Genomic DNA, 25262 nt, shown 5'->3' on the forward strand with positions numbered 1-25262 from the left:
AGAATCATTTTGGCCCAAAATGTCAAGCCACATTAATCAAGTCCTAACTAAGACCAAGTACATTACCCAACTTACAGAGCAAGTTCTGACCAGTGAAGAGTCTACGAAAAGACTATTAACAATAATAGAAAATCACTTCCTATTTCCCATCTACTTGATTGAAGAGACACAAAAAGGAATGGGCAAAGTTAACCCTTTAAATGGTTCAGCACCTCTTCCCTTCCTGAAGTTTCACTTTGAAAACTAATAATATTCAACATTTACAAAGATTTGTAAGTAAAGGAAAATGGCAGGCATTCCTAAGTGATACAAAACCTGCCCACCAATCAAACTTCAAATCCTGTTATTCTCATTAAATAATCCCCAACAAGTTGAGAAAAAAATGGTGGTCCTTAAACCCTTGTTTTTGTGTGTAAAACAATAAAATGGTTCAAGATCATCATAATATATTAATATACTTTGAAGAAAATTCTCAAAAAATCTGCTCTTTGTGTTCCTGGTCAGGATAAGTACCCCTCCCCCTGTGCCTTCCCTTCCCATTTAACCTACTCTAGTCAAGGCCCAGGCTAAAATTCAGTTCCACTCCAACCTCACTCTTTTCCAACTTTTACACTCTGGCATGTCAACAAAACTAAAAGCTTATTAAGGGAAAGAAAGGGTTTACACTGAACTACATGTCTTCAGAATTTACAACATCTAATATGAAACTGATGGTTCCTAAAATCTGTTTTCTGGCTATACCTATTATATAGCAGAAATATTTAACTCTCCCCAGGAAAAGAAATGAAAAAACAAAAAACTAAAATTTTACCTCCTCTTCACTTTCTTTATCTTCATCCTCTGAAGACTCTTCTTTGTTTTTCTTTTCATCTTCATCACTGCTAGATTCATCTGACAGAATTTCAGGACATTTGGTTCGCTTTGCTTTCCTTGTCATTCCAGAACTGTTCCGTTCCTTTTTGTTGCCTTTGCTAGAAGTTTTTTTAGATTTTGGCAATGGCTGCATAAAATAAAATAAACACCAGTGAGGCATTTCCAAGTCAGTCAACTATTTCTGAGACCTACTTCTCAACTCAATTCTTGTTTGTCTCAAGGTATATTTCCAAGCTTAGCAGCTTTAGAGAATAATTCATCTTTAACAATGTGTCAAATTAATCTTTTTCTGTCTGAACTACCAATACCTTTCATTTGTATTCTAAACACCTAGGCAAGAGCTCTTCACAAATGTTTAAATATGTATTATATGTTCTGACATGGGACTAGAAGCCCAAGTACACACCATGTTAAGCTCAAACAGTTATTTACACTTTATCAAGATAATACTTTGAATATTATAATTTACTAGTATTTCCTTCCTATAAACATCAGCTGCGGTCAGAGAAGGTTCCTGTTTTAGGGGACCTCCAATGAAAGGACTAGGAAGAATCATCCATGAAGTAAATTAATTTCACTTTATACACCCTGAATTTATGAACTATGTAGTTTATATTCATATTACCTCTGTGCTCTACTTTCCATAATGTCAGGATTATATTCTCACATGATTGTAAATATGTAGTAAATACTGAACGTGTTAATGATAAATTAAGAACCACAAAATCAGTACACTGCTCTTACTTTGACATTCAATTAAAGCACACACATTTAAAAAGAAAAGATGATGTGAAGAAAATTATTATATTAACCAACAAATTTAACTTTTAAGTGCTTTCTTAGGGGATAATTTGCTAACTTCTAAAATTGAAAACCATAAATAATCCTGCAAATGGATGTGAAAAGATAAACTTATCTTTTGAAAATTACTTATTTCTGAAAATTATAGGTATCTTTTATTTTTATTTTTGCCTGTTATTTTCTGCAATAAACAGAAACATAAAGAAAAATTCCAAAATATAACATCAAGATACATACCATCTAATAAAAGGGTAATATGCAAATTGACCGTACCTCCGCTACAATCGCAACCCACACCCACCAGCCAATCAGGAAGGAATATGCAAATAAACCCAACCAAGATGGCTGCAGCCATGGAGCGAGCAGGAGGCTTGGGTTTCCCCGGCAATGGAGGAAGCCGAGCTTCCAGCACATCCTGGCCGGCCCTGGACTCCACTCAAGGCTACTAAGTTTCAATTATAGAAGCTAAATAAATCCCAACAAAAATGGCGGCAGCCACAGAGCTGGAGAGAGCAGGAGGCTTGGGTTTCCCCGACAATGCAGGAAGCCAAGCTTCCTACACATCTTGGCGGGCCCTGGACTCCACTCAGGCTACTAAGTTTCAATTATAGAAGATAAATAAATCCCAACAAAAATGGTGGCAGCCACAGAACTGGAGAGAGCAGGAGGCTTGGGTTTCCCCAGCGATGGAGAAAGCCAAGCTTTCTGCCCGCCCTGGCCTCTGCTCAAGGCTACAAAGTTTCAATTATAGAAGATAAATAAATCCCAGATACCAGGGCCTCCGCTTGGGTTGCTGGGGTGTGTGGCTGGCCTACAACCACCACAGGATCCTCACCCAGGCCGCCCCACGCCCCAAGGGAACTCCCACCCTGATCTGGGACACCCTTCAGGGCAAACCAGCCACCCCCAACTGTGCACCAGGCCTCTATCCTATCTAATAAGAGTAATATGCAAATTAACTGTCACTCCAACACAAAAGGTGGCTGCCCCCATGTGGACACAAGATGACCGCCACAAGATGGCCAGCAAGGGAGGGCAGTTGTGGATGATCAGGCCAGCAGGGGAGGGCAGTTAGGGGTGACCAAGCCGGCAGGGGAGGGCAGTTAGGGGTGATCAAGCCTGCAGGGGAGGGCAGTTAGGGGTGACCAGGCCTGCAGGGGAGGGCAGTCAGGCATCAATCAGGCTGGCAGGGGAGTGGTTAGGGGGTGATCAGGCTGGCAGGCAGAAGCGGTTAGGGGCAATCAGGAAGGCAGGAAGGCGAGCAGTTGGGAGCCAGCAGTCCTAGACTGTGAGAAGGATGTTCGACTGCCCGTTTAGGCCCGATCCCAATAGGATCGGGCCTAAACGGGCAGTCAGACATCCCTCGAGGGGTCCCAGATTGGAGAGGGTGCAGGCTGGGCTGAGGGACACACCTCCCTGTGCACAAATTTCATGCATCGGGCCTCTAGTAATTGTATAAATGTTAGTGATAACTTTAGGCAGTATTTTTTATGAAACTAGCAGACCCCCACAGCTCCCTTCTCTCCCAGGAACTTCCAGTCTTAGGGGTCACTGTCACCTGCACAAAAATTTTTAAAAAGTGGCTACTTATGTAACTTAGTGTTCTCAGGTAATCTACAATGTACAGAATAGCCTCTAACGTGATTTGACCAAACATCCTACCCTTCAAAAAGCAGACGGGTAAACAGCCAATCTAGGTCATTCCAGAATTTTAAGTTAGTGAACCAAATATATTTGTCAGAGCAGTTCTCTATAAGAAAATTCTTTGAATGAATACAGATATCCTTGTTATGTGAACTATTACCATTACCAGGAAACAAATCCATTTAGATAAATTCTTTGATTCTTTGTTTGGAGAAAAGATAACTCTGTCTAAACTCTCACTACTCACTATCTGAAATCCAGGACTCAAGTATATTAGAAAAATATGACAACCTTCCCTTTCTCAACTCGGGAATCAGATGCAGGTAGTGAGAATATAATATGCATATGGAATTAGTAATATGAGGATTGGAATGGGTACTGAATAAACTTACACAGGGAAATGAAAAATTTAACTTGAATGTTAAATCATTCAAGTAACCAATCAAGAAAATGCAACTTCCAAAAATAAGTAAGATTTTAATTAAAAAAATAGTAATAATAAATGCTTCAGAACTTTCCTATATTGGTTTTAAAATTATTTAAATCTATTGATCAAAATCCAGTGTTGCCTTAGCCAGTTTGACTCAGTGGATAGAGTGTGAGGCCCTTTGACTGAAGAATCATGGGTTCGATTCCAGTCAAAGGCAAGTACACCTTGGTTGCAGGCTGGATTCTTGGCCCTAGTTGGGGCACATTTGGGAGGTAACCAATGAGATATGTCTCTCTCACTTTTCTCTCATAAAAAAATCCAGTGTCAATGGCATCATCCCTTCTTGTAAACAAAATCTAACAACTAATCAAGGTAGAAATACAAAAGAACAATATTAAGATTATTATAGAGGAGACAAAATTAGTACTAATGAATTTATAGTGTTTTTTTAAAAGTGTATGGTAGCATAGAAAATAGCTTAAGATACCATTAGATTAAGCAATAACCAGAATCAAATAAGAAAAATGGATGTAAGAATTAGTTTCCATAGGGATAAAACATAAGAAAGTGCTTCTCAAAAGTGTGGTTTGTGGACCCTGGGGTTTCCTGAGAACTTTTCAGAAGCCTGCAGGTCAAAACTATTTTCATAATACCAAGACATTTATTAGCTCTTTCACTGATTATAGAAAAGCAAAGGTAAAACAGCTGTCATCTTAGTACTTACTAATTAAGCAGAGGCAGCAAACTTTGCTAGTCATATTCCTTACAACCACATACTAACAGGAGGGAAAAGGTGTTTCATTTAAGGTGTCTCTGATGAAGCAGTAAATACTAATTGTATTTACTCTAAACTTTTGAGTACATGTTTTTAAAATATCTATCTGTGTAACAAAATGGGAGGTACAACAGAGTAACTTTGGCTACAAATTGAAGTTCACTGGTTTTCTCAAGAAATACACTTGCACTATTGAACTGTGACCTAAGGTAGCTACTTTTTTCATGGACCACCATTTTTAAAAGAATAATTAAAAAAGAGAGGCTATAAATAATTGATTTGTTAATAAAATAATAGAAATTGGTCCTCACTTTGCCAGAAGGCTTTGGATTCATTAAGAAATTCAAGATCCTCTTCACCAGTTCACTATTTACACCTGATCTCTCCAAATCAAGAACCTCACAGATGCTTTTTAACATGGCATTTCTAAATCTGAAAAAGAAAATAAAAGAAACCAAGGTGATTATGTAGGAAAGTTTATAAACATCTCCACAATATAAATGCAATAGCTAACCAAACTGCTAGGCTATAAACATTTAAAAAGTAGCCAACGTTTCTTTGAATCTTAGAAGCACTCCTAATAATCTTTGATTAGTGTACAAACACAACCAGATTAGAGTATTAAAAATTGAAAACACCATTTACCAATTAAATTCTAAATATAGTAAAACAATACCTAAGTTAATTCATTAGAAAATAATGTAAAAAGGTTTCAATACTATAAAATTCATGGACTTGATCATTCTTCTGGCTGCTGATTGTGACTAAATATTACATTTTCCCCTCAGCATTCCTACTATAATGTTTCAAGGAAGGAATAGACAATAAAGAATTCCTTTTTTTAATGCCAGAATTTTGTTATTAACACAAATACAATGCGTACACAATGTTTATTCATTTTCTTCGCTGTGCAGCTTGGCATTGGAATTGGTGGCTCTGATGGCCAACTGGGCTGCTCCTTCCACAATACAATGGCTTTGCCATTCTTTGAGGAGATGCTGTGAGCAATTTTAGCACAGTAAGGTTTGCTGCACATCAGCAGCACTTCAAGCTCCTTGACATTGTGGACCAGACTTCCGAAAGCCACTGGGCAGCATGTGCTCTGTTATTGGGCATTAAGATCTGGCCCTTGAATCTTTTGCACATCCTATTGTCAATGCCTCTGGGTTTCCGTCAGTTCTGCTTAATTTTGATATATTGGTCTGACTGGTGCCTGATGAAATTCTTTTTGATAATCTTTGGTTTCATGAGAGGTCTGAGGGCAGCCAAAGATGACAAGTAGGAGATGGCTGCCACCTCCATAGGCAATACCGAGGAAGAGGATTAGAGTTCTTAAGCTACAGGGAATTTAATAAACAAAAACTCTCATATATCATCTTGCTTGCATTATGGTGAAGGACATTGTTTCTATCAAAGTTACTGTCTTCAAAACAACTAAATAGTATGTATAAGTGGAGGATCAGAGTGGCTGACAGAACAGGAGTGACAGAAAAGTTTTCACTATATTCCCTTTAGACCTTCTGAAATTTCAACTGTGAATGATTTGCCTGTGTATTGTTCTTCCAAGAAATAAAATCATCTTTGCATTTTCAATAATCTTGATAGCCATTATTTATTGAAAACTAATGAAGATCCCAAGTTAATGGTTATGAAGACAAATCAGATCCAGGCATTTAAAGCAAAGAATTAGCAGTCTACGTATGTGTGGTCACATTAAATATTTAAAAATAAAATTTAAAGCACATTGATCAGCCCAGCCAGTGTGAGTCAGTGGTTGAGCATTGATTTATGAATCAGGAGGTTTGACTGCTGGTCAGGGCATATGCCTGGGTTGCAGACTCGGTCCCCAGTGTGAGGTGTGCAAAAGGCAGCCAAGATCAATGATTCTCTCTAATCCTTGAGGTTCCTCTCTCTCTCTTCCCCTCTCCCTTCCTCTCTGAAATCAATAAAAATATATTAAAAAAACCACATTGATCAAAACATGGTATTTATAAAAATAACTTACTTTTTCAACATTTCTTCCTTCTTTTTATATTGGGTACTTCCTTTTTCAAATGGAAAGCCACTGAACTGACCCACATTCTTCTTTAATGAGGAAACCTGAAAATGTTTCTCTTATTATTAATACTACTTATTACCCAGTAATGTACACAAGAAAAAATTCAAGTTTGCATCTTTATTTTCACATCTGTCTCTGAGCTACAATACTGGTTTATGCAAAATTTCTTATTCACAATTGAAAACTATACTTATTACTAAAATATTATTTATATATATATATATATATATATATATATATATATATATATAATTATTAAAGCTTATTTTTATTACTGACAGTATTTCAGATGTCCCCTATTTTCCCCTCCATCCAGACCCCAACCCACTCCAGGACTTCACCACACAACTGTCTGTGTCCATGAGCTATGCATATAATGTATACAAGTTCTTTCCTCCCCCACCTCCCTTCTCTCTGATATCTATCAGTCTGTTCCATGCATTCATGTCTCTGGACTTATTTTGTTCATCAGTTTACTTTGTTCATCAGATTCTGCATATAAGTGAGATCATGTGATATTCGTCTTTGACTGGCTTATTTCACTTAGTATAATAATCTCCAGGTCCATTATAAAAGGCTTACAAAGATAATTTTTTGAAAACGAAAATGTGATTAAATTATCTAACCAAAGATAATTTTTTGAAAACAAAAATGTGATTAAATTATCTACAACTCAAAGAGTTAGAAAGAGAGCAACAAGAAAAGCCCAGCGTAAGCAGGAGAAAGAAAATAATAAAGATCAGAGTGGGAATAAATGACATAGAGACCAAAAAAAAAAACCATACAAAAGATCCCAAGAGCTGGTTCTTTGAAAGGATAAACAAGATTGATGAACCTTTAAGCCAGGCTCACCAAGAAACAAAGAGAGAGCACCCAAATAAACAAAATCAGAAATGAAAGGGGTGAAGTAACAACCGATCCCACAGAAAGACAAACGATTATGAAAAAATACTATGAACAACTCTATTCCAACAAAATGGATAACCTAGATGAAATGGACATATTCTTAGAAAAATACAAGCTCCCAAAACTCAATCAAGAAGAATCAAAAAACCTGAATAGGCCAATACCTACCAAAGAAATTGAAGCAGCGATCAAAAATCTTCCAGCAAACAAAAGCCTTGGTCTGGATGGTTTTACAGGGGAGTTCTACCAAGCATTCAAAGAACTAAAACCTATCCTCCTCAGACTATTCCAAAAAATTCAAGAGGAAGCCAATCCCAAAACCAGATAAAGACACCACAAAAAAAGAGAATTACAGGCCAATATCCTTGATGAACATAGATGCTAAAATCCTCAACAAAATTCTAGCAAATCCGATTCAGCATTACATTAGAAAGATCATACACCAGGGGTCCTCAAACTTTTTAAACAGGGGGCCAGTTCATTGTCCCTCAGACCGTTGGAGGGCTGGACTATAGTTTTAAAAAAACTATGAACAAAAAAAAACAAAAACAAAAACAAAAAAACTATGAACAAATTCCTATGCACACAGCACATATCTTATTTTGAAGTAAAAAAACAAAACAGCAAATCACCCGCATGTGGCCCGCGGTCCGTAGTTTGAGGACGCCTGTCATACACCATGACCAAGTGGGATTTATTCCGGGGATGCAAGGATGGTACAATATCCACAAATCAATAAATGTGATATATCACATAAACAAATTGAGAGACAAAAATCACATAATCATGTCAATCAATGCAGAAAAGCATTTGACAAAATTCAACACCCTTTCTTAATAAAAACTCTCAGCAAAGTGGGGATAGAGGAATCATACCTCAACATAATAAAAGCTTTATATGACACACCTACAGCCAACATCATACTCAAAGGGCAAAAACTAAACTCATTTCCCCTGAGAATGGGAACAAGACAGAGATGCCCACTTCCACCACTCCTGTTCAATATAGTACTGGAAGTGCTAGCCATAGTGATCAGACAAGAAGAAATAAAAGGCATCCAAATTGGAAAAGAAGAAGTAAAACTGTCCTTATTCGCAGATGACTTGATACTATACATAGAAAACCCTAATGACTCCATCAAAAAACTACTAGACCTAATAAATGAATTTGGCAATGTAGCAGAATACAAAATTAACACCTAGAAATCTATGGCCTTTTTATATACCAACTAGTAGCCCAGTGCACAAAATTCGTGCACTGGGGGGGGAGGGGCGCGGAGATCCCTCAGCCCAGCCTGCACCCTCTCCAATCAGACATCCCTCTTGCAATCTGGGACTGCTGGCTCCTAACCGCTCACCTGCCTGCCTGCCTGCCTGATCACCCCTAACTGCCCTCCCCTGCCAGCCTGATCTCACCCCCAACTGCCCTCCATCTCAGCCCCAACTGCCCTCCCCTGCCGGCCTGATCTCGCCCCCAACTGCCCTCCCCTGCCGGCCTGATCTCACCCCCAACTGCCCTCCCCTGCTGGCCTGATTGCCTCTAACTGCCTCTACCCCACCACCATGGCTTTGTCCGGAAGGAAGTCAGACATCTGGAAGATGGCCGGTCAACCTGGTCTAATTAGCATATTACCCTTTTATTAGTATATACATTATATAGGATAGGATTGCTTAAATGGGGGGGGGGGGAGTAGCCTTTTTCAGCAGGAGGAGATGCTCTTGGCAGACAAAAACACACAATCTCTATATCTGGACTGATAGCCAACCATATGCACTATACTGCCAAACCGGTCATTAAGAAATTGAATCGCTTTCTTACACCTTACACCAAACAGCTGTTGCCTTTAAAACCCCTCCTCAGCCCCCACCTTAGGTTCTGCCTTCACAGTTCACCCACATTAGGTTCTGATTGGTCGGTTTCTATGCCAGTCAGCATCAAAAGCTCCGCCTCCTAGGCAGCCATTGACTACTTGCAGTTCACCCATATTTGGTTCTGACTGGTCGGTTTCTATGCCAGTCAGCATCAAAAGCTCCACCTCCTAGGCAGCCATTGGCTCCTCACAGTTCACCCAGATTTGGTTCTGACTGGTTGGTTTCTATGACAGTCAGCGTCTCCGGGCCTATCTCTGGGCCTGATCAGAGAGGTGGGGCTAATCAGCAGCCACCCCACGCTTCTGGTTAGCGGGCTGAACTGCTGACCTCTTGGAGAGAGAGAGAGGTGCAGCTGCTGGCGAGGCCCGGAGAGATAGAGAGGCAAGGGCTGATCAGCAGCTGCCACTAAGGCTGCAGATCAGACCCTGCTTCTTTCTCCGGGCCTTGCCAGCAGCCGTGGCAGTTGCTAATCAGCCATGCCTCTCTCTCTCTCCCAGAGGTCAGCAGTTCAGCCTGCTTCGCCAGTCCCTGCCCATCTGAGCCTGCTGCGAGCCTGATGTTTGGATGTCCCTTTGGTAATTTTGGATGTTGCGGACCCTGGCTCTTTATATATACAGATTATAGATAGATAGATAATGAACTCACAGAAAGAGATACGAAAAAAACAATCCCATTTACCATTGCACCAAAAAAATTAAGATACCTAGGAATAAACTTAACTAAGGAGGTAAAAGACATGTACTTGGAAAACTACAGGACATTGAAAAAAGAGATAGAGGAAGACATACACAAATGGAAGAACATACCATGTTCATGGATTGGTAGAATCAACATCATTAAAATGTCCATACTATCCAAAGCAATCTATAGATTCAATGCAATCCCCATTAAAATACCAACGGCATATTTCAAAGATCTAGAACAAACTCTCCAAAAATTCATATGGAATAAAAAAAGACCCCAAATAGCCACAGCAATCTTGAGAAAGAAGAACAAAGTTGGAGGGATCACAATACCAGATATCAAGCTATATTACCAAGCCATGGTTCTCAGAACTGCTTAGTAGTGGCACAAGAACAGACATATAGATCAATGGAACAGAACAGAGAACCCAGAAATCGACCAAAGCCATTATGCTCAATTAATATTCCACAAAGGAGGCAAGGGCATACATACAGTGGAGTCAAGACAGTCTCTTCAATAAATGGTGTTGGGAAATTTGGTCAGATACATGCAAAAAAATGAAACTAGATCGCCGACTTACATTATATACAAAAACAAGCTCAAAATGGATAAAGGACTTAAATGTAAGATGGGAAGCCATAAAAATCCTACAAGACTCCATAGGCAGCAAAACAGCAAACATATGTCGTAGCAATATCTTTACAGACACAGCTCCTAGGCCAATGGAGACTAAGGAGGAAATAAACAAATGGAACTACATCAAAATAAAAAGCTTATGCACAGCAAAAAAAAACTATAAACAAAACAGTAAGAAAGCCCACTGCATGGGAGAACATATTTGCCAATGATATCCTACATAATAAAAGGCTAATATGCAAATGACCAAATGGTGGAATGACTGGTCACTATGATGCGCGCTGACCACCAGGGGGCAGACACTCAATGCAGGAGCTGCCCCCTAGTGGTCAGTGTGTTCGCACAGGGGGAGCGCTGCTCAGCCAGAAGCTGGGCTTATGGCTGGCGAGCACAGCGGCAGTGGTGGGAGCCTCTCCTGCCTCCGTGACAATACTAAGGATGTCTGAGTGATGGCTTAGGCCCACTAAGTCGTCAGTCAGACATCCCCGCAGGGCTCCCGGATAGCAAGGGGCGCAGGCCAGGCCTAGGGACACCCCCAAGTGCACAAATTTCGTGCACCGGGCCTCTAGTTTCAAATAAGGGTTTAATCTCCAAAATTTACAGAGAACTCACACAACTTAACAAAAGGAAGATAAACGATCCAATCAAAAAATGGGCAAAGGATCTAAATAGACACTTTTTGAAAGAGGACATACAGAAGGTCCAGAGACATATGAAAACATGCTCAAAGTCACTAATCATCCGAGATGCAAATCAAAACAATGAGATACCATCTCACACCTGTCAGAATAGCTTAATCAACAAATCAACAAACGACAAGTGCTGGCGAGGATGTAGAGAAAAAGGAACCCTCCTGCACTGCTGGTGGGAAAGCAGACTGGTGCAGCCACTGTGGAAGACAGTATAGAGTTTCCTCAAAAAGTTAAAAATGGAACTCCCATTTGACCCAGTAATCCCACTTCTAGGACTGTATCCCAAGAAACCAGAAACACCAATCAGAAAGGACATATGCACCCCTATGTTCATAGCAGCACAATTTACAATAGCTAAGATTTGGAAACAGCCTAAGTGCCCATCAGCAGATGACTAGATTAAAAAACTGTGGTACATCTACACAATGGAATACTATGCCACTATAAAAAAGCAACTTTTACCATTTGCAACAGCATGGAACTGGAGAGCATTATGCTAAGCGAAATAAGCCAGTCAGCGAAAGATAAATATCACATGATCTCACTCATATGTGGAATATAACGATCAACATAATTTGATGAACAAGCATAGATCCAGAAACAAATGGCAGGAGAGGAGAGGAGGGTTAGAGAGCAACCGAAGGACTTGTATGCATGCATATTAGCATAACCAATGGACACAGACACTGGGGCAGTGGGGGCTTGTATATAAAATTAAAAATTTTGATTTTGGACAAATATTAAAAAAAAAAAGAATCCACACAGACAAAAAAATGAAATAAAAAAAATTAAATAAAAAAGGGAAACCATGCATAAGGGAGGATTACTGTATATGCTCCCTGCCTGAGGGAGCATATACAGTAATCCTCCCAACTACTAACTCACTTAGTAGTTGGCTCAGATGGACGGTGGTGTTATCTCAGTGCTTGCATTCAAGTAATCCTTATTTTATTTATTAACTAGATGCCCCGTGCATGACCTTCAAGGCGGGGGAGGGTCCCCTCAGCCTGGCCTGTGCCCTCTCACAGTCGGGACCCCTTGGCAGATGTCCGCCTGCTGGCTTAGTCCCGCTCCCGCCGCCACCACTGTGCTCGCCAGTCATGAGCCCGGCTTCTCGCTGAGCTGCGCTTCCCCTGTGGGAGTGCACTGACCTCTGGTGGTCAGTGCGCGTCATAGCAACCGGTCGTTCCGCCATTCGGTTGATTTGCCTATTAGCCTTTTATTATATAGGATGGCCCCAAAGCACTAGATGAGTGATGTTGGCAATTCAGACATACCAAAGAGAAGCCATAAAGTGCTTTCTTTACATGAAAAGGTGAATATTGTATAGTACTGTAAGATATTTTGAGAGACCACATTCACATAACTTTTATTATAGTATCCTATCCTATATAATAAAAGGCTAATATTCAAATTGTTCCCTCGGAAGTTCAACAGACCAGGAGTTTGACCACTCGCTATGACGTGCACTGACCACCAGGGGGCGGAAGAGAACAAAGGAAAGCCCCAGCCAGCAGCAGGGGGGAGGAAGGCCTCGATCGGCCCTGATCTCCTCCGGCCAGGCCTAGGGACCCTACCCGTGCATGAATTTCGTGCACCAGGCCTCTGGTATTGTTATAATTGTTCTATTTCATTATTGCTTAGGGTTAAACTCTTACTGTGTGTAATTTAGAAATTAAACTTTATCATAGGTATATATGCATAGGTCCAATACTATCCTTGGTTTCAGGAATTACTGGGGGTCTTGGAGCAGCGGTTGCCAACCAGTGGTCCGTGAACCACTGGTGGACCGTGAAGTCCGAAAGGTTGGCGACCACTGTCTTGGAATGCATCCCATGCAGATAAGAGGTGACTACAGTAAAATAACTCAGTAAATGAAACACTGATTTTAACAAATCTATTGGCAAAGAATTACCAACTAATTTATCAGTTATTTGCTCAAAAGGATATACAATTATACTGTTTATTCTGGATGACTAAAAAAAAAAAAATCCAAAAAATAATTTCTTATACAATTAAAAAAACCACTAAAATCATCACAATCTGACATTTCAGAATGGCATAAAAATAAGTTCAATAGAAAGAGTCCTGGATAGTGCAATCCTAATTGCTAATATCCAGCTATGTATCCTGTGATAAGTCATTTAGAAAATATGTGTCTCAGTTTGTTCACTTGTATGGTATGGAAATTAAACTCGCTGATCGCTAAAAGTCCTTTCTAGGACTAAAATTTGCTTCTATTGTGAAGTATTTTAAATACATAAATATGCTACTAGGTTAAAGGTATAAAAAGGTCTTACTGTGCCTGGTCTGTTGTAAAGTAGTTTATGTAGATTTCTAAGTTCATCTGTTTTCTTCTTACTCAGAAAAAAATGTATCCTTTCAATTTCACACAGTTTCTGCCCCTTTCCTAGAAAAAAAATACCATAATAATTAAAGTTAAATACCATTATGTGTTAATGCACTTGCAAACTTAATGAAAATTATTTTTATAACATAACTTATATAACTTTTGCTTTAATACGGCAAACTAAATAAAATAATACCAAGATATATTACTACTTAGTAAACACTAAAAACTAAGCACTGCTAATCATCATTTTTGTATTTAGGCATTTTCATCATAAAATGAAAGAACACAGAATAAACTTACCTTGTGCAATTGTAAATGGCTCTCTTTGTAAAGAAGAGACTTGCATTGTCAGCCTCTCTACTTTTTTCTTTTCCCTCTTGCCTTCCACGATGAGACTCTTTTCTAGAAATTAATTTAATACCTCTTAAATAACAAGTTGAAATATATTAACTCTTGGATAAATATATAGGAAATAATCACAGAAACTTAATACCATACCCTTCTCCTTAATAGGATTTTTGAGAATATAACATTAACAGATGAAAATACTTGATCAGTTAATAGCAACACCAAATTTTTGAGTAACATTATACTTACCTGGCAACCGCACAGGGGATCCAATATTTAAAAAAATTAGAAAGCAAACAAATTTATATTCAATACAATTATTGCTATCAAAGTCCAGTCACTGTAAAAAATTGCCAAGGTCCTCACTTAGCCTATTCCTTAATTAGACATAATTCTATTATTGTATAAATATGTAGGAAATAACTGAAATTCAACTTACTATATCACAGAAAACAGTTAGCTTAGACAAGATTATAAAAACTTAAAAGATATACAGAAAAGCAACAATTTAGTTGACTGACAGAAAAGGAAACAAAGGACCTTAAGTAAGACAAATCAGCCTGGAGTTACTACGGATAGGGTAAAATTCTACAAGTTTACATTTACTGCAAACAAGTGGGAGGGCATTACTTTGTAGTTTAATAAATGATGTTCATAATTATGCTCATAAATCATCCCAAAAATGTTAAATTCTGTCTAGTCCAGATTGCCTTTTTTTTTTTTAAAGGCAATATAGAACATATACTTTAAAACGTTAAACACTAAGCTGGCTTTTCTAAAACCACTTACCTACTGACTGAGACCAAGTCAGATAAATAAGAGGACCCCATACTATAATGTTGGCGATCCCTCCAATCATTGAACTGAATGCTTATGTTGTGTAAAGCTGCATTAGCTACAAGGGAAGGTTGAGTAGATGATTATGATAGTGACTATCTTTTAGAAGATCATGCTTGGGGGAGAGAGGAGGGAGAAGAGAATAATGAGACACAAATATCATACTCAAAAGTAGATGATGACAGAACACTTTTTTAAAAATCTATATTTTATTCATTTTTTACAGAGAGGAAAGGAGAGGGATAGAGAGTTAGAAACATCGATCAGCCACCTCCTGCACAACCCCCCGCTGGGGATGTGCCCACAACCAAGGTACATGCCCTTGACCAGAATCAACCTGGGACCCTTCAGTCCGCAGGCCGACGCTCTATCCACTGAGCAAACCAGTCAGGGCCAGGACTCTTTTAATAAAGACACAAACAGAGTTCTCAAAGTTGAGGAAAGAATAATTATCTTTGGATTAGGAATCCAATGAGGATCAAAACATTGGAACTGGCTTTGAAGGACAGTTAAGATTTGGAGATGTAAAGATTTGCACATAGAAGCATGGAATAGACTGTCAAATCTCAGAGGGAAGGTGGGGGTGGGTGGGAAGAGATTAACAAGAACCTGTATGCATGTATGCATAATCCATGGACACAGGCAATAGTGTGGTAAAAGCCTGGGGCAGGGGGGCTAACCGGGTCAATGGGATGAAAAGGGGGACATAAGTAATACTTTCAACAATAAAGATTTTAAAAAATAAAAAGGATTTGCACAGAAAGAATCAGGAAAAGGGGATTCCAGCAGGTAAACTCTGGCGATGGTATACAGAAACGAAAGCACCCAAAAAGCAACCCCTGTTGTTACCCCACTTCCTTTCTTTGAGTGATTTAAACCATTAGGTTTGAGTTAATTACCATGTATAAGCTAATAATTTTCCTGGTCTATCTCAAGTCCAGAGTTTTTTCCCCCAGCTTCAACAAAACCGGGCTGCCACTAGATAGCTCTACTTCCTGTCCTATAGGCACCTCACTGAATGTATCCAAAATAGAAGTCATAATCATCTCCAAACTCACTCACCTTCATGAATTCTATTTTCCAGAAAATGGTAACATTATCCATACAGCTGCCAAAGATAGAAATCTAGGAGTCATCTTTTACTAGGCATCCCCCACAAGCCCTGCCAAGAAAACTACTGCTAAAAGTCAATTAATCCCTTATTTGGTACAGACTTCATTGCCTTTTTTTATGCCTCAGTAGGATACTTAAAAATTTTCAGGGCTAAGTAGGATAAAAACGTCTGAAATTTTAGTTGTTCCATTAACACCTAAAATGAGGAATAATAAATCAGAACTACTTGGGAATATATATTTTTAAATTTTCATGTTGAAATTCACGATCTCTGTGGCACCCAAACCCTGTCTTTAAAAAAGACTAAAAACAAACCCTAGCTGGTTGGCTCAGAGCATCGCATGCAGACTGAAGGGTACCGGGTTTGATTCTGGCCAAGGGCACATGCCCGGGTTGCGGGCTAGATCCCCAATTGGGGATGTGCAGGAGGCAGCCTATCAATGATTCTCTCTCACCGTTGATGTTTCAAATACCTCTCTCTCCCTTTTCCTTCCTCTCTGAAGTCAATAAAAACATATATATATTAAAAAATAAAAGACTAAAAACAAAAAAACTGGAGGAAAAAGTGCTGAGAAAATCTTGGACCAGTAGATACTACAGCCAATTTTGTTATGGGGACTCTGCATAGTTAACAAAGTAACATTTTTTTTTTTCTAAGCAGTTTTTGCACTTAAATGTGGACATGCTCCCTTCTTAGAGCACTTACCACTTTAAACAGACAAAAGGCAGACCATTCTGTGTCATCTCAACCCAGATTGTATTTATAAAATGCTGAGCGTGGACTGACTGGTTTTGGCTTAAAAGAAATGAACAGTCAAACCTGCTGTTTTAAACACTTCATATGTCTGTCTCCCCCAGTTTGGCCGCCCGTCAGACGGCCAATGATGTTCTCCCTCAACACCGAAACCCAGACGGCACGGAGCTCCTCTTTTACTCTCTCTCACAGCTCACGGCTTTCACACGCCACCACTTTCTCCAGGAGCAACAGCTTGCACGTCATCCGTGTTTCCCCGAGAAAGGAACTCCCCGAGGCCTGGGGACGGGACCTCTGCTGAAATCAGCAAACCAATGAAACCCGTCCGGGACTAACCCTTCAGCTCGGCGTGTGGTTTCATTCAACACTTGACAAGAGCCTCAAAAGGCAAAAAGATCAAAATAAAACAACACCTTATTAACGTAAAAGGCTAAGAGTTTTAAAAAGCAGATTTGAAACTTACCAACTTCCAGCCAAAGGACAGAAACGTGACGAGAGCATTCTGCACTCCACAACACGTACTGACAACACTAATAGTGTGTTTTATAAAAAAAACGGAATTCACCAAGTTAATTCTCTGCTATTGCTCGACACAAAACCAGAGGCAAGATTTCGCATTCTTGCCGAACACTCCACAATTTGGTGCCTCTAAGCGCAAAAGAGCAAGAAATGTGTTTCCTGTAAAAAATCCATCGCTCAGGGACAGGACTTCCCACCTTTCTCTTCCTCCTCGTCCTCGTCCTCCTCCTCGTCTTCGTCCTCCTCCTCCTCCTCCTCCTCGCTTTCCTCTTTCGGGCCGGGAATTTCGGGCTCCTTCTCGGGCGCGGGCTGGTCGGGGGTTCCCTCTCCCTCCGCCGCGGGGCCCGAGGAGGACATGCTGGCGGCCTGCGGGCGGGAGGACGCCAGCGGCTCGGTCTCCTCGCCTCCGGCGGCAAGGACGGGCGGCCCCAACCCCCCGACCCTCACAGCCCGGGAACGGGGGCCGCGGGACACCCGCCCTCAAAGCTGCCCCCTCCGGGAGCCGGGACGGCGGTGCTCCCTCCCCCGGGACGTCCCTCCCACTCCGCCCGCGGCCCGGGAACCCCCCGAGGCGGGAACCGCGGGGCCAGCCGCCCCTCCCACCTCCCCCGCCCCCCGCCGGCCGCGCCGCGTCCCCTCCCCCCGCCCCAGGCCGCTGTCCGAAAGGCCGCGGCGGACGGGCGGGCCCCACGGAGCCCTCCCGGCCCCCCCCGCCCCGGTGCAGCCCTCACCAAGGGTCGCGGCCGCCGCGGGCCTGGCGCGCGTGGGCCCGAGGGCGCTCCGGGAGGCGGCGGCGGGCGCGGAGGAGAGGGCGCGCGGGACGCTGTCGGGCGTGACGCTCGCACCGCGCTCCCCGCTCCCCAGAATCAACAAGACTTTCAAAATGGCGGTTCGGGCAAGAAAGCGGGAATGCGGCGGCCAATCAGGCCGCGGGCCGGGGCTGGCGCGCGCGCACGGGAGGCGGGGCCGGCGGCGCCTCCGCGGGAAACGGGGTGGCGGCCGTGGCGGGGGCCGCGAGGGGTCGCCCGGCCGGCCGGCCGCGCCCGGGGGGCGCGCGCTCTCCGGTCTCGCGCGGGGCTGCGTGCGGCGGGCCGGCGGCGGCGGGGGCTGCGCTGGACCGGCGCTAGGGGGCCTGCGTGGGTGTCGTTTCCAGGCCCGTTGGGGGAGGGAGGGGTGCCGGGCGCGGGGAAAGAGGCGTGGTCACGGGCCGGGCCGGGCCGGGCCGGCGGGCCGCGGGTGGGAGAGAAGTTTGCACGCCACGGCGTCGCTGTCTGCAGTGTTTCCCGGGAATGGAGGCGACTTGCGGAATGAGCGCTCCCGTTTAGGTCCCAGAGTCCTTGCCGGCGACGACTCCCGATTCCGCTGCCTCTCGGAGGACCCCGCCGCCGCCGCCGCCGCCGCCGGCGAGGTGCGCGGTGAGGAAGACGATCCTGTCACGTTGGAAGTTCACGTCGCCGGAGACAAGTGGATTTCCAGACCTGAAATTGTAGGGGGGGTGGGGGGGGGGGTCGTGTGTTGATTATAATAGAGGAAACGAGCATTGCCCAGGCCAGACCCTTCCCTCCCTCGGAGTTCTAGGCCATCTCCACAGAGCTTTCCATCTCAACACTTCAAACACTGAATGCAGGGTGGCTCTTCCTCAAATAGTCTCCCGTTCTGTGTGTGAGTCCCTTCATTTCCCCCAACCACTAAGCCGCTAGCTGCCCAAAGGATCCTTTTACGCAGTGGACTTAATGGAAATACGATACATCCAAAGACAAAAATAAATGTGCCTGAATGGACTCCGGACTGCAGCGCAAAATTAGACATTTCTTTTGAATCTTCTCTTTTCCTTTTATGCCCCTACCAGAAACATAAGCAAATCTTGTCATTCCAACCTCAAATTTTATACCATTTCCCACGCCACTGATGCCATTCAAATCCCGTCCTTTCTCTTCTTTTGCGTGGATTTCCACACAGCCTGCCGCTCACTAGTCAGGTGGCTTCCACGTTGTCACCCCATCACCTACTAGTCACATAGCAACCAAGGTGTTGCTTTAATCAGATTGGGCACTCTTCTCGCTTAAAGCTCTCCCATGGCTTCCCCTCATACTTGGAATAAAATTCAATACAGGGGTTTATAAGGTCCTAAGTCATGCAGTGGCTGACAGTCTTGATCTCATCTCTCCAACACAGTTGGCTGTTTCAGTCACACAGCCTTCCTTCATGTTTCTACATAAAAGACAAGCTCATTCCTACCTTGACCTTTACACTTACCTTTTTCTGCTAGGACTGCTTTTCCCTCAGAAATTTCAAATGGCCCTAACCGGTTTGGCTCAGTGGATAGAGCGTCAGCGTGTGGACTGAAAGGCCCCAGGTTCGATTCCAGTCAAGGGCACGTACCTTGGTTGCGGGCACATCCCCAATAGGAGGTGTGCAGGATGCAGCTGATCGATGTTTCTCTCTCATCGATGTTTCTAACTCTCTATCCCTCTCTCTTCCTCTCTGTAAAAAATCAATAAAATATATTTTTTAAAAGAAATTTCAAATGATTTGTTGCACCTTCACATCATTTAGCTCTATGCTCAAGTGCTTCTCCTTCCTCAATACCATCACTATTCCCTTCCCATTGTTTTTCATTCATTCATTCATATCCTATCTAATAAAAGAGTAATATGCAAATTGACCATCACTCCAACACACAAAGATGGCCGCCCCCATGTGGTCAAAGATGGCAGCCCCCATGTGGATACAAGATGGCTGGCATGGGAGGGCAGTGGTGGGTGATCAGGCCAGCAGGGGAGGGTAGTTGGGGGGGGACCAGGCCAGCAGGGGAGGGCAGTTGGGGGCAACCAGGCCTGCAGGGGAGGGCAGTTAGGGGCGACCAGGCCTGCAGGGGAGGGCAGATGGGGGCAATCGGGCCAGCAGGCTGGTGAGTGGTTGGGAGCCAGCAGTCCTGGATTGTGAGAGGCAGTTGAACATCCCTAGAGGGGTCCCAGGTTGGAGAGGGTGCAGGATGGGCTGAGGGACACCTCCCCATGCACGAATTTATTTATATATATATACTAGAGGCCCGATGCATGAAAATTCGTGCACTCGGGGGTGGGGTGGGGAGGAGAGGTTCCCTCAGCCCAGCCTGTACCCTCTCTCCTTACCACTAGGCTTGCTGCTTCTTAGTGCTGCCTTGGAGGCAGGAGAGGCTCCTGCCACTGCCAGTGCACTTGCCCGGCTTCTAGCTGAGCAGTGCTCCCCCTGTGGCAGCTCCTGCATTGAGCGTCTGCCCCCTGGTGGTCAGTGTGTGTCATAGTGACCGATCGTTCTATTGTTCGGTCGATTTGGATATTATCCTTTTATTATATAGGATATTCAGCACCTACTTTCTGCTCATCCCTAGGGAGCTAGAGAGCAGGACTAAGGAAGATCTTGTTAATAGATGACATTTGAAAAGAGATCTTAAGTAAATGAGAGCAGTGAAGAAAGACTGGATATATTCTGAAGAATTCTGTAAAGTATTGAATATGGGGTATAAGAGAGAGAAATTAATGATGACTTTGGATTTTTGGTTCAATAACCAGAAGAACCAATTAGCTATTTGCTGAGATGAGGAAGACCTTAGGAGTTGGAAGGACATAGAAGGGGAGGGGAGGTTGTGGGGACAAGGGGAGTGTGTGATGGAGAAGGGGATCAGCTGTTTTGTTTAAATATGTAAGGTCTGGGATTCCCGTTAGCATCTAAATGGAGACTCAGAATAGGCAGCTGGATGCAAGAGTCTGGCATTCAGAGGAAGAAGCTCTAGCTCAAGATATAAATTTAGCAGTTGTCAGCATGTAGATGGTCTCTAAAACCCTGGGGCCAGATGAGTTCACTAACAGTGAATATTGGTATAGATGAGGAAAGGTTCAAGGTTGTACCTTGGAGCTCTTCAATGTTTAGAGGTTCAGGAGAGGAAGAGGAACCAGCAAAGGAGATAAGAAGGAGCAACTGTAGCCAGTGAAGTGGGAGGAAAATCAAGTGAACGTTGTGTTTCAGAAGCCAAGTGAACAAGTGTCTAAGAGGGAGAGGGTGGTTAACTGGGTCAGAAGCTGCTTTTAAAGGTCAGGTGAGAAGAGAACTGAGAATTGGCCATCTGATATAACAATGATGAATTATATATAACTGACAACAGCTATTTCTGTGGGGTGGTGAGTATGACGGTGCCAGGAGTGGGGATATAGAGAGACAGATAGGCAAGGAATGGATTCTGATGATCTTTTCAGAAATGTTGGTGTTCAGGGGAGCAGAGAAATGGAGGCAGTTAGCTCAAAGGGAGTCTGCTGTTTAAGAAGGAAGATACAATTGTATATTTATGGGATGATGGGAATGAATCAGTAGAGAGGGGAAAATTGATGAAAGATGGAGGGGCAATAGCTGGAGCTGAGCGACCTAAAGTAGATATGTCAAGTTGGGTTCTCTAAGGAGATGCTGAAGCAGAATTTGAGGAGCTAGAAATTTATTAGGGATCAGTACCTGTGAAACGAAAGGGGAAGGAAGCAGGATTGTACAGAGGAAGAAGTCCAACTGTGAATCAGATCTGACAAAGCTTCAGCCAGCCCTGTGGGGAGCTCTGGAGTGAGTATTCTTCTTCTGAGTGTTCTGCCTGGCCGGGCTTTTATATGCCAACCTTCCTTACTGCATGCAAGCTGTCCCAGGAAGGGCATGACCTCAGATGCAGTGACTCCACAGCTGTAGCAGACCCTGAAGGAGCTGACAGAGGGAGGCTCCTGTCTGCAGGCTCTGCAACTGGGCAGCAGGTCCTTCCTTTGAAGGGGGAATCTGGGTGGCACATTTCCATGTTTCCCACGGGAGATGAGAGGTGACAGAATCTAGTGCACAAGTGGAGGAATTGTCCTTAGATGGAACATGGACAGTTTCTAAACATGGAGGATATGTGTACCCACACTAGGTGAGTTTTGGCAGATGTGGTGGAAGTTTTAGAAGTCCATTAAGTTTTTCAGTGAAGTCAGGAGCAAAATCATTGACAATGAGTGAGTGTGGGAGAGGACTGTTGCAAGTTTCAGGAGAAAGGACACATGAGTTTGGTAGGAGAATGGGGATGGATGGATTAGGGAATGTAATATGGTTGCCAGGAAGCTGCAAGGAGGACCCAGTGGGAATAGTGACCATGAAGTCAAAGTGAGACCAGTTAGGATTATTGTTTTTCTCCAGACATATTCAGCTACCCAGGAGTAGATGTGAAGATGGCAAAGGTTTGGGTTTAATCAGGTTAGGATTTTGCCAGGCAAGTATGAAGACAGGAGAGAAGCGTAAGTGAGGTGAGTATATGGGCAGGACAATGAACATGATGGTGCATAGAATCTGAGTTGAGTAGGGAGGAAAGTAAAGACACTTAAAGAAAATGGGCAAGATCTTTATGTCTTTGTTGCATTTATCACTACCTGAAAATGTCATTGCCTGTCATCTGGGTAAAACAGTAAGTTCCTTAAAGCTCCAGGGACTCTGTCTTATTCATCATGGTATTCTCAGCACCTGAAGCAGTGCCAAACACATAGTGATCAGTAAGTATTTGCCAAATGAATGCAAACCAATCTTATTAAACTCTTATTATGAAGATTCAGAACAGTTTTTGTTTAATGAAATGGTATATAAGGATAGGATGGGTTATTTCAGCAAAAGTTCATTTAACAGCAGTTCAACAATTTTGTTTAACAGCAAAAGTTTATTTCTTATTCGGTAAAGCTTTCTGTTGGTGCAAGCAACTCCCCAGGGCTTCCATTCATGTGGTTTATTTATTTCTTTAGGCTACTTTGATCTTATAGATCCACTATCTCAACACAAGCCCTTGGTGTTCATGATGGGGGAATGGGAGAAAGACATCAGGAGAACTCATTCCTGCCCTTCTATGAGTCTGCTCATTGGCCAGTGACCAAATCAGTTCTATGACCCCACCTAACTGCAAAGAATCTAGGCACTGTAGGGCACATATGAAGTAGTTGGTGAGCATAGCTGTCCCTGCACAGAAGAGGCTAATAATTGCCATTAGATAAGGTACAGTTGAGGTGAAGAGGGATGTGCCTGAAAATATCTGTTAGTTTTATTTTGGAAATACAGGGTGAAGCAAAAGTAGGTTAATAATTATTCCTATAGAAAATACTACGACAATTAATCCTATCTAATAAAAGAGTAATATGCAAATTAACCATCACTCTGACACAAAGATGGCAGTACCCATAGCCACAAGATCCTCTCAGCCCCACTGGAGTCCTCCAGTCCCGGGGGGCGGCCTCTGAGAGCAGGGCCTGCTTGGCCGTCGCTGTAGCGACCCGGGAGCAGCCAAGCAGGCCCCGCAGACAGCGCACAGCAGGGCCCGCTTGGCTGTCATCCGTGGCGACCCAGGAGTGGCCAAGTGGGCTCTGCAGACAACAGAGAACCACGGGGAGTGGGCCTAAGCCATCAGTAGGACATCCCCTGAGGGATCTCGGATTGGAGAAGGTGCAGGTTGGGCTGAGGGACCCCCTCAACCCCCCATGCACGAATTTTGTGCACTGGGCCTCTAGTAAATAATAATACAAGGATAGACTTTTGCGTACTCAAAACTATAAACCTACTTTTGCCCCACCCTGTTTTTAAACCCTGATTCTTAATGTTTTTTCATTTTGCTTTGAGAAGTTTTTATATATACTGCACACATATATCTGTTTTTCTCATATACATATCTAGTTCTTACATACATATATCTATCCTTCCCAGACTATAAGCTTCATGGACAGAGACCATGTTCATGCTATATATTCACTCCCAGTACTTGGCACAGTTCCTGACACATAGCAATACCTTAAAAATATTTATTTAATTGAAATGCATCCCCTTTTGGTGCTTAGACAGTGGCATGAGTGTTGTCTGGCTGCTATTTAAAGACCTTCCAGCAATATCAATTCTGTAAATGAACATGGCTTGAATAAGCTGAGGACCAGATTCTTATTTAAACCTGTTCATAAATATAAATATAGGGACACATTTGCTTCTTCTAAAAACTAGATAGCATATTCTATTTTGGTCAAAAGAATTAGCTGAAGTACACACTTTAGTATTGTGAGATTAGTTTTAAAATATGTGAATGCAGCAATATCCAGTTGGTTGGTAATGACAATGGCCAGGGAAGACTATTCAGAGTGAGCAGTAGGAGAAAATGAAGGAGATGGTGGTTAGACTTACAAAAGTCAGAGAAGTGATAAGAGTTTTAAAATAAAAAGAGGAGAAGAGAAATAGAAATAAAAAATAGAAAATAAAATTGAAGAAAATAGAGCTCAACTAGAAAGAGAGAGAGAAGGCAGCAAATAATCTTAAAACAACAACAAAAGAATAATGAAGAGCATGATCTAGAGGTAAAATGTTTGGCTGTTCTACTCTGGCTCTGCTCTCCTAAGGCCAGCCAGCCCTTCCCCCTTGCTTTCGTCTATATTATTTTTAAATTTTTAAATAGTTTATTGACTTTTAGAGAGAGAGGAAGGGAAAGGGAGAGAGAGAAAAACATCGATGTGAGAGCATAACACTGATTGTCTGCCTCCTAAAGGCCCTCTACTGGGAATTGAGCCACAACCCCAGCATGGACTGTACTCTTGACCAGGAATTGAACTGGCAACCTCTGGTGCACAGGACGACGCCCAACCAACTAAGGCACACTGGCCAGGGCACTTCTCTCTTGCTTTCACCTTTGCTCATTTGTCTCAGAGTCAGGTGGGAGGATCCAGCAGGGAGCCCTAGTACCTCAGAGTACCCTTGCCCAGGCCTCAGGATTTCCATGAGATCTTCTGATTACAGCCACGATGGTTACAGCCAAGTAATTCAGCTCCCGATAGCAGCCATAGATGTCTAGAGCTTAGTGAATCTAGAGAGCATGGCCTACTAGAAGTAGCATGAACAGATGGGTCCAGACTGAGGAAGGTCATAAAACAATTAGATGGGAGGAGTGAAAGCTATAATAAAATTCT

General features: G+C 42.7%; 1 protein-coding gene and 1 pseudogene across 2 annotated transcripts in view; both read right to left on the minus strand.

Annotated features, from left to right (window-relative positions):
- The window catches only part of DEK (DEK proto-oncogene), a 41520-nt gene extending 23324 nt beyond the window's left edge, over nucleotides 1–18196 (minus strand). The window contains exons 1-7 of the mRNA XM_079776440.1: nucleotides 18027–18196; nucleotides 17493–17661; nucleotides 14025–14126; nucleotides 13672–13781; nucleotides 6529–6623; nucleotides 4835–4955; nucleotides 812–1000 (exon numbers count right to left, since the gene is read on the minus strand). Coding sequence (XP_079632566.1) covers nucleotides 812–1000; nucleotides 4835–4955; nucleotides 6529–6623; nucleotides 13672–13781; nucleotides 14025–14126; nucleotides 17493–17652 — 777 coding nt within the window. The 5' untranslated portion in view covers nucleotides 17653–17661; nucleotides 18027–18196. The remainder of the gene's footprint in view (nucleotides 1–811; nucleotides 1001–4834; nucleotides 4956–6528; nucleotides 6624–13671; nucleotides 13782–14024; nucleotides 14127–17492; nucleotides 17662–18026) is intronic.
- Nucleotides 4967–6506, minus strand: LOC307102779 (large ribosomal subunit protein eL32-like; annotated as a pseudogene). Its single transcript has one exon. The product of its transcript is annotated as a large ribosomal subunit protein eL32-like (transcript).
- Nucleotides 18197–25262: the final 7066 nt, after the last annotated feature.

The sequence above is a fragment of the Cnephaeus nilssonii genome (assembly GCF_951640355.1).
Source record: "Cnephaeus nilssonii genome assembly, chromosome: 7".
NCBI lineage: Eukaryota > Metazoa > Chordata > Mammalia > Chiroptera > Vespertilionidae > Cnephaeus > Cnephaeus nilssonii.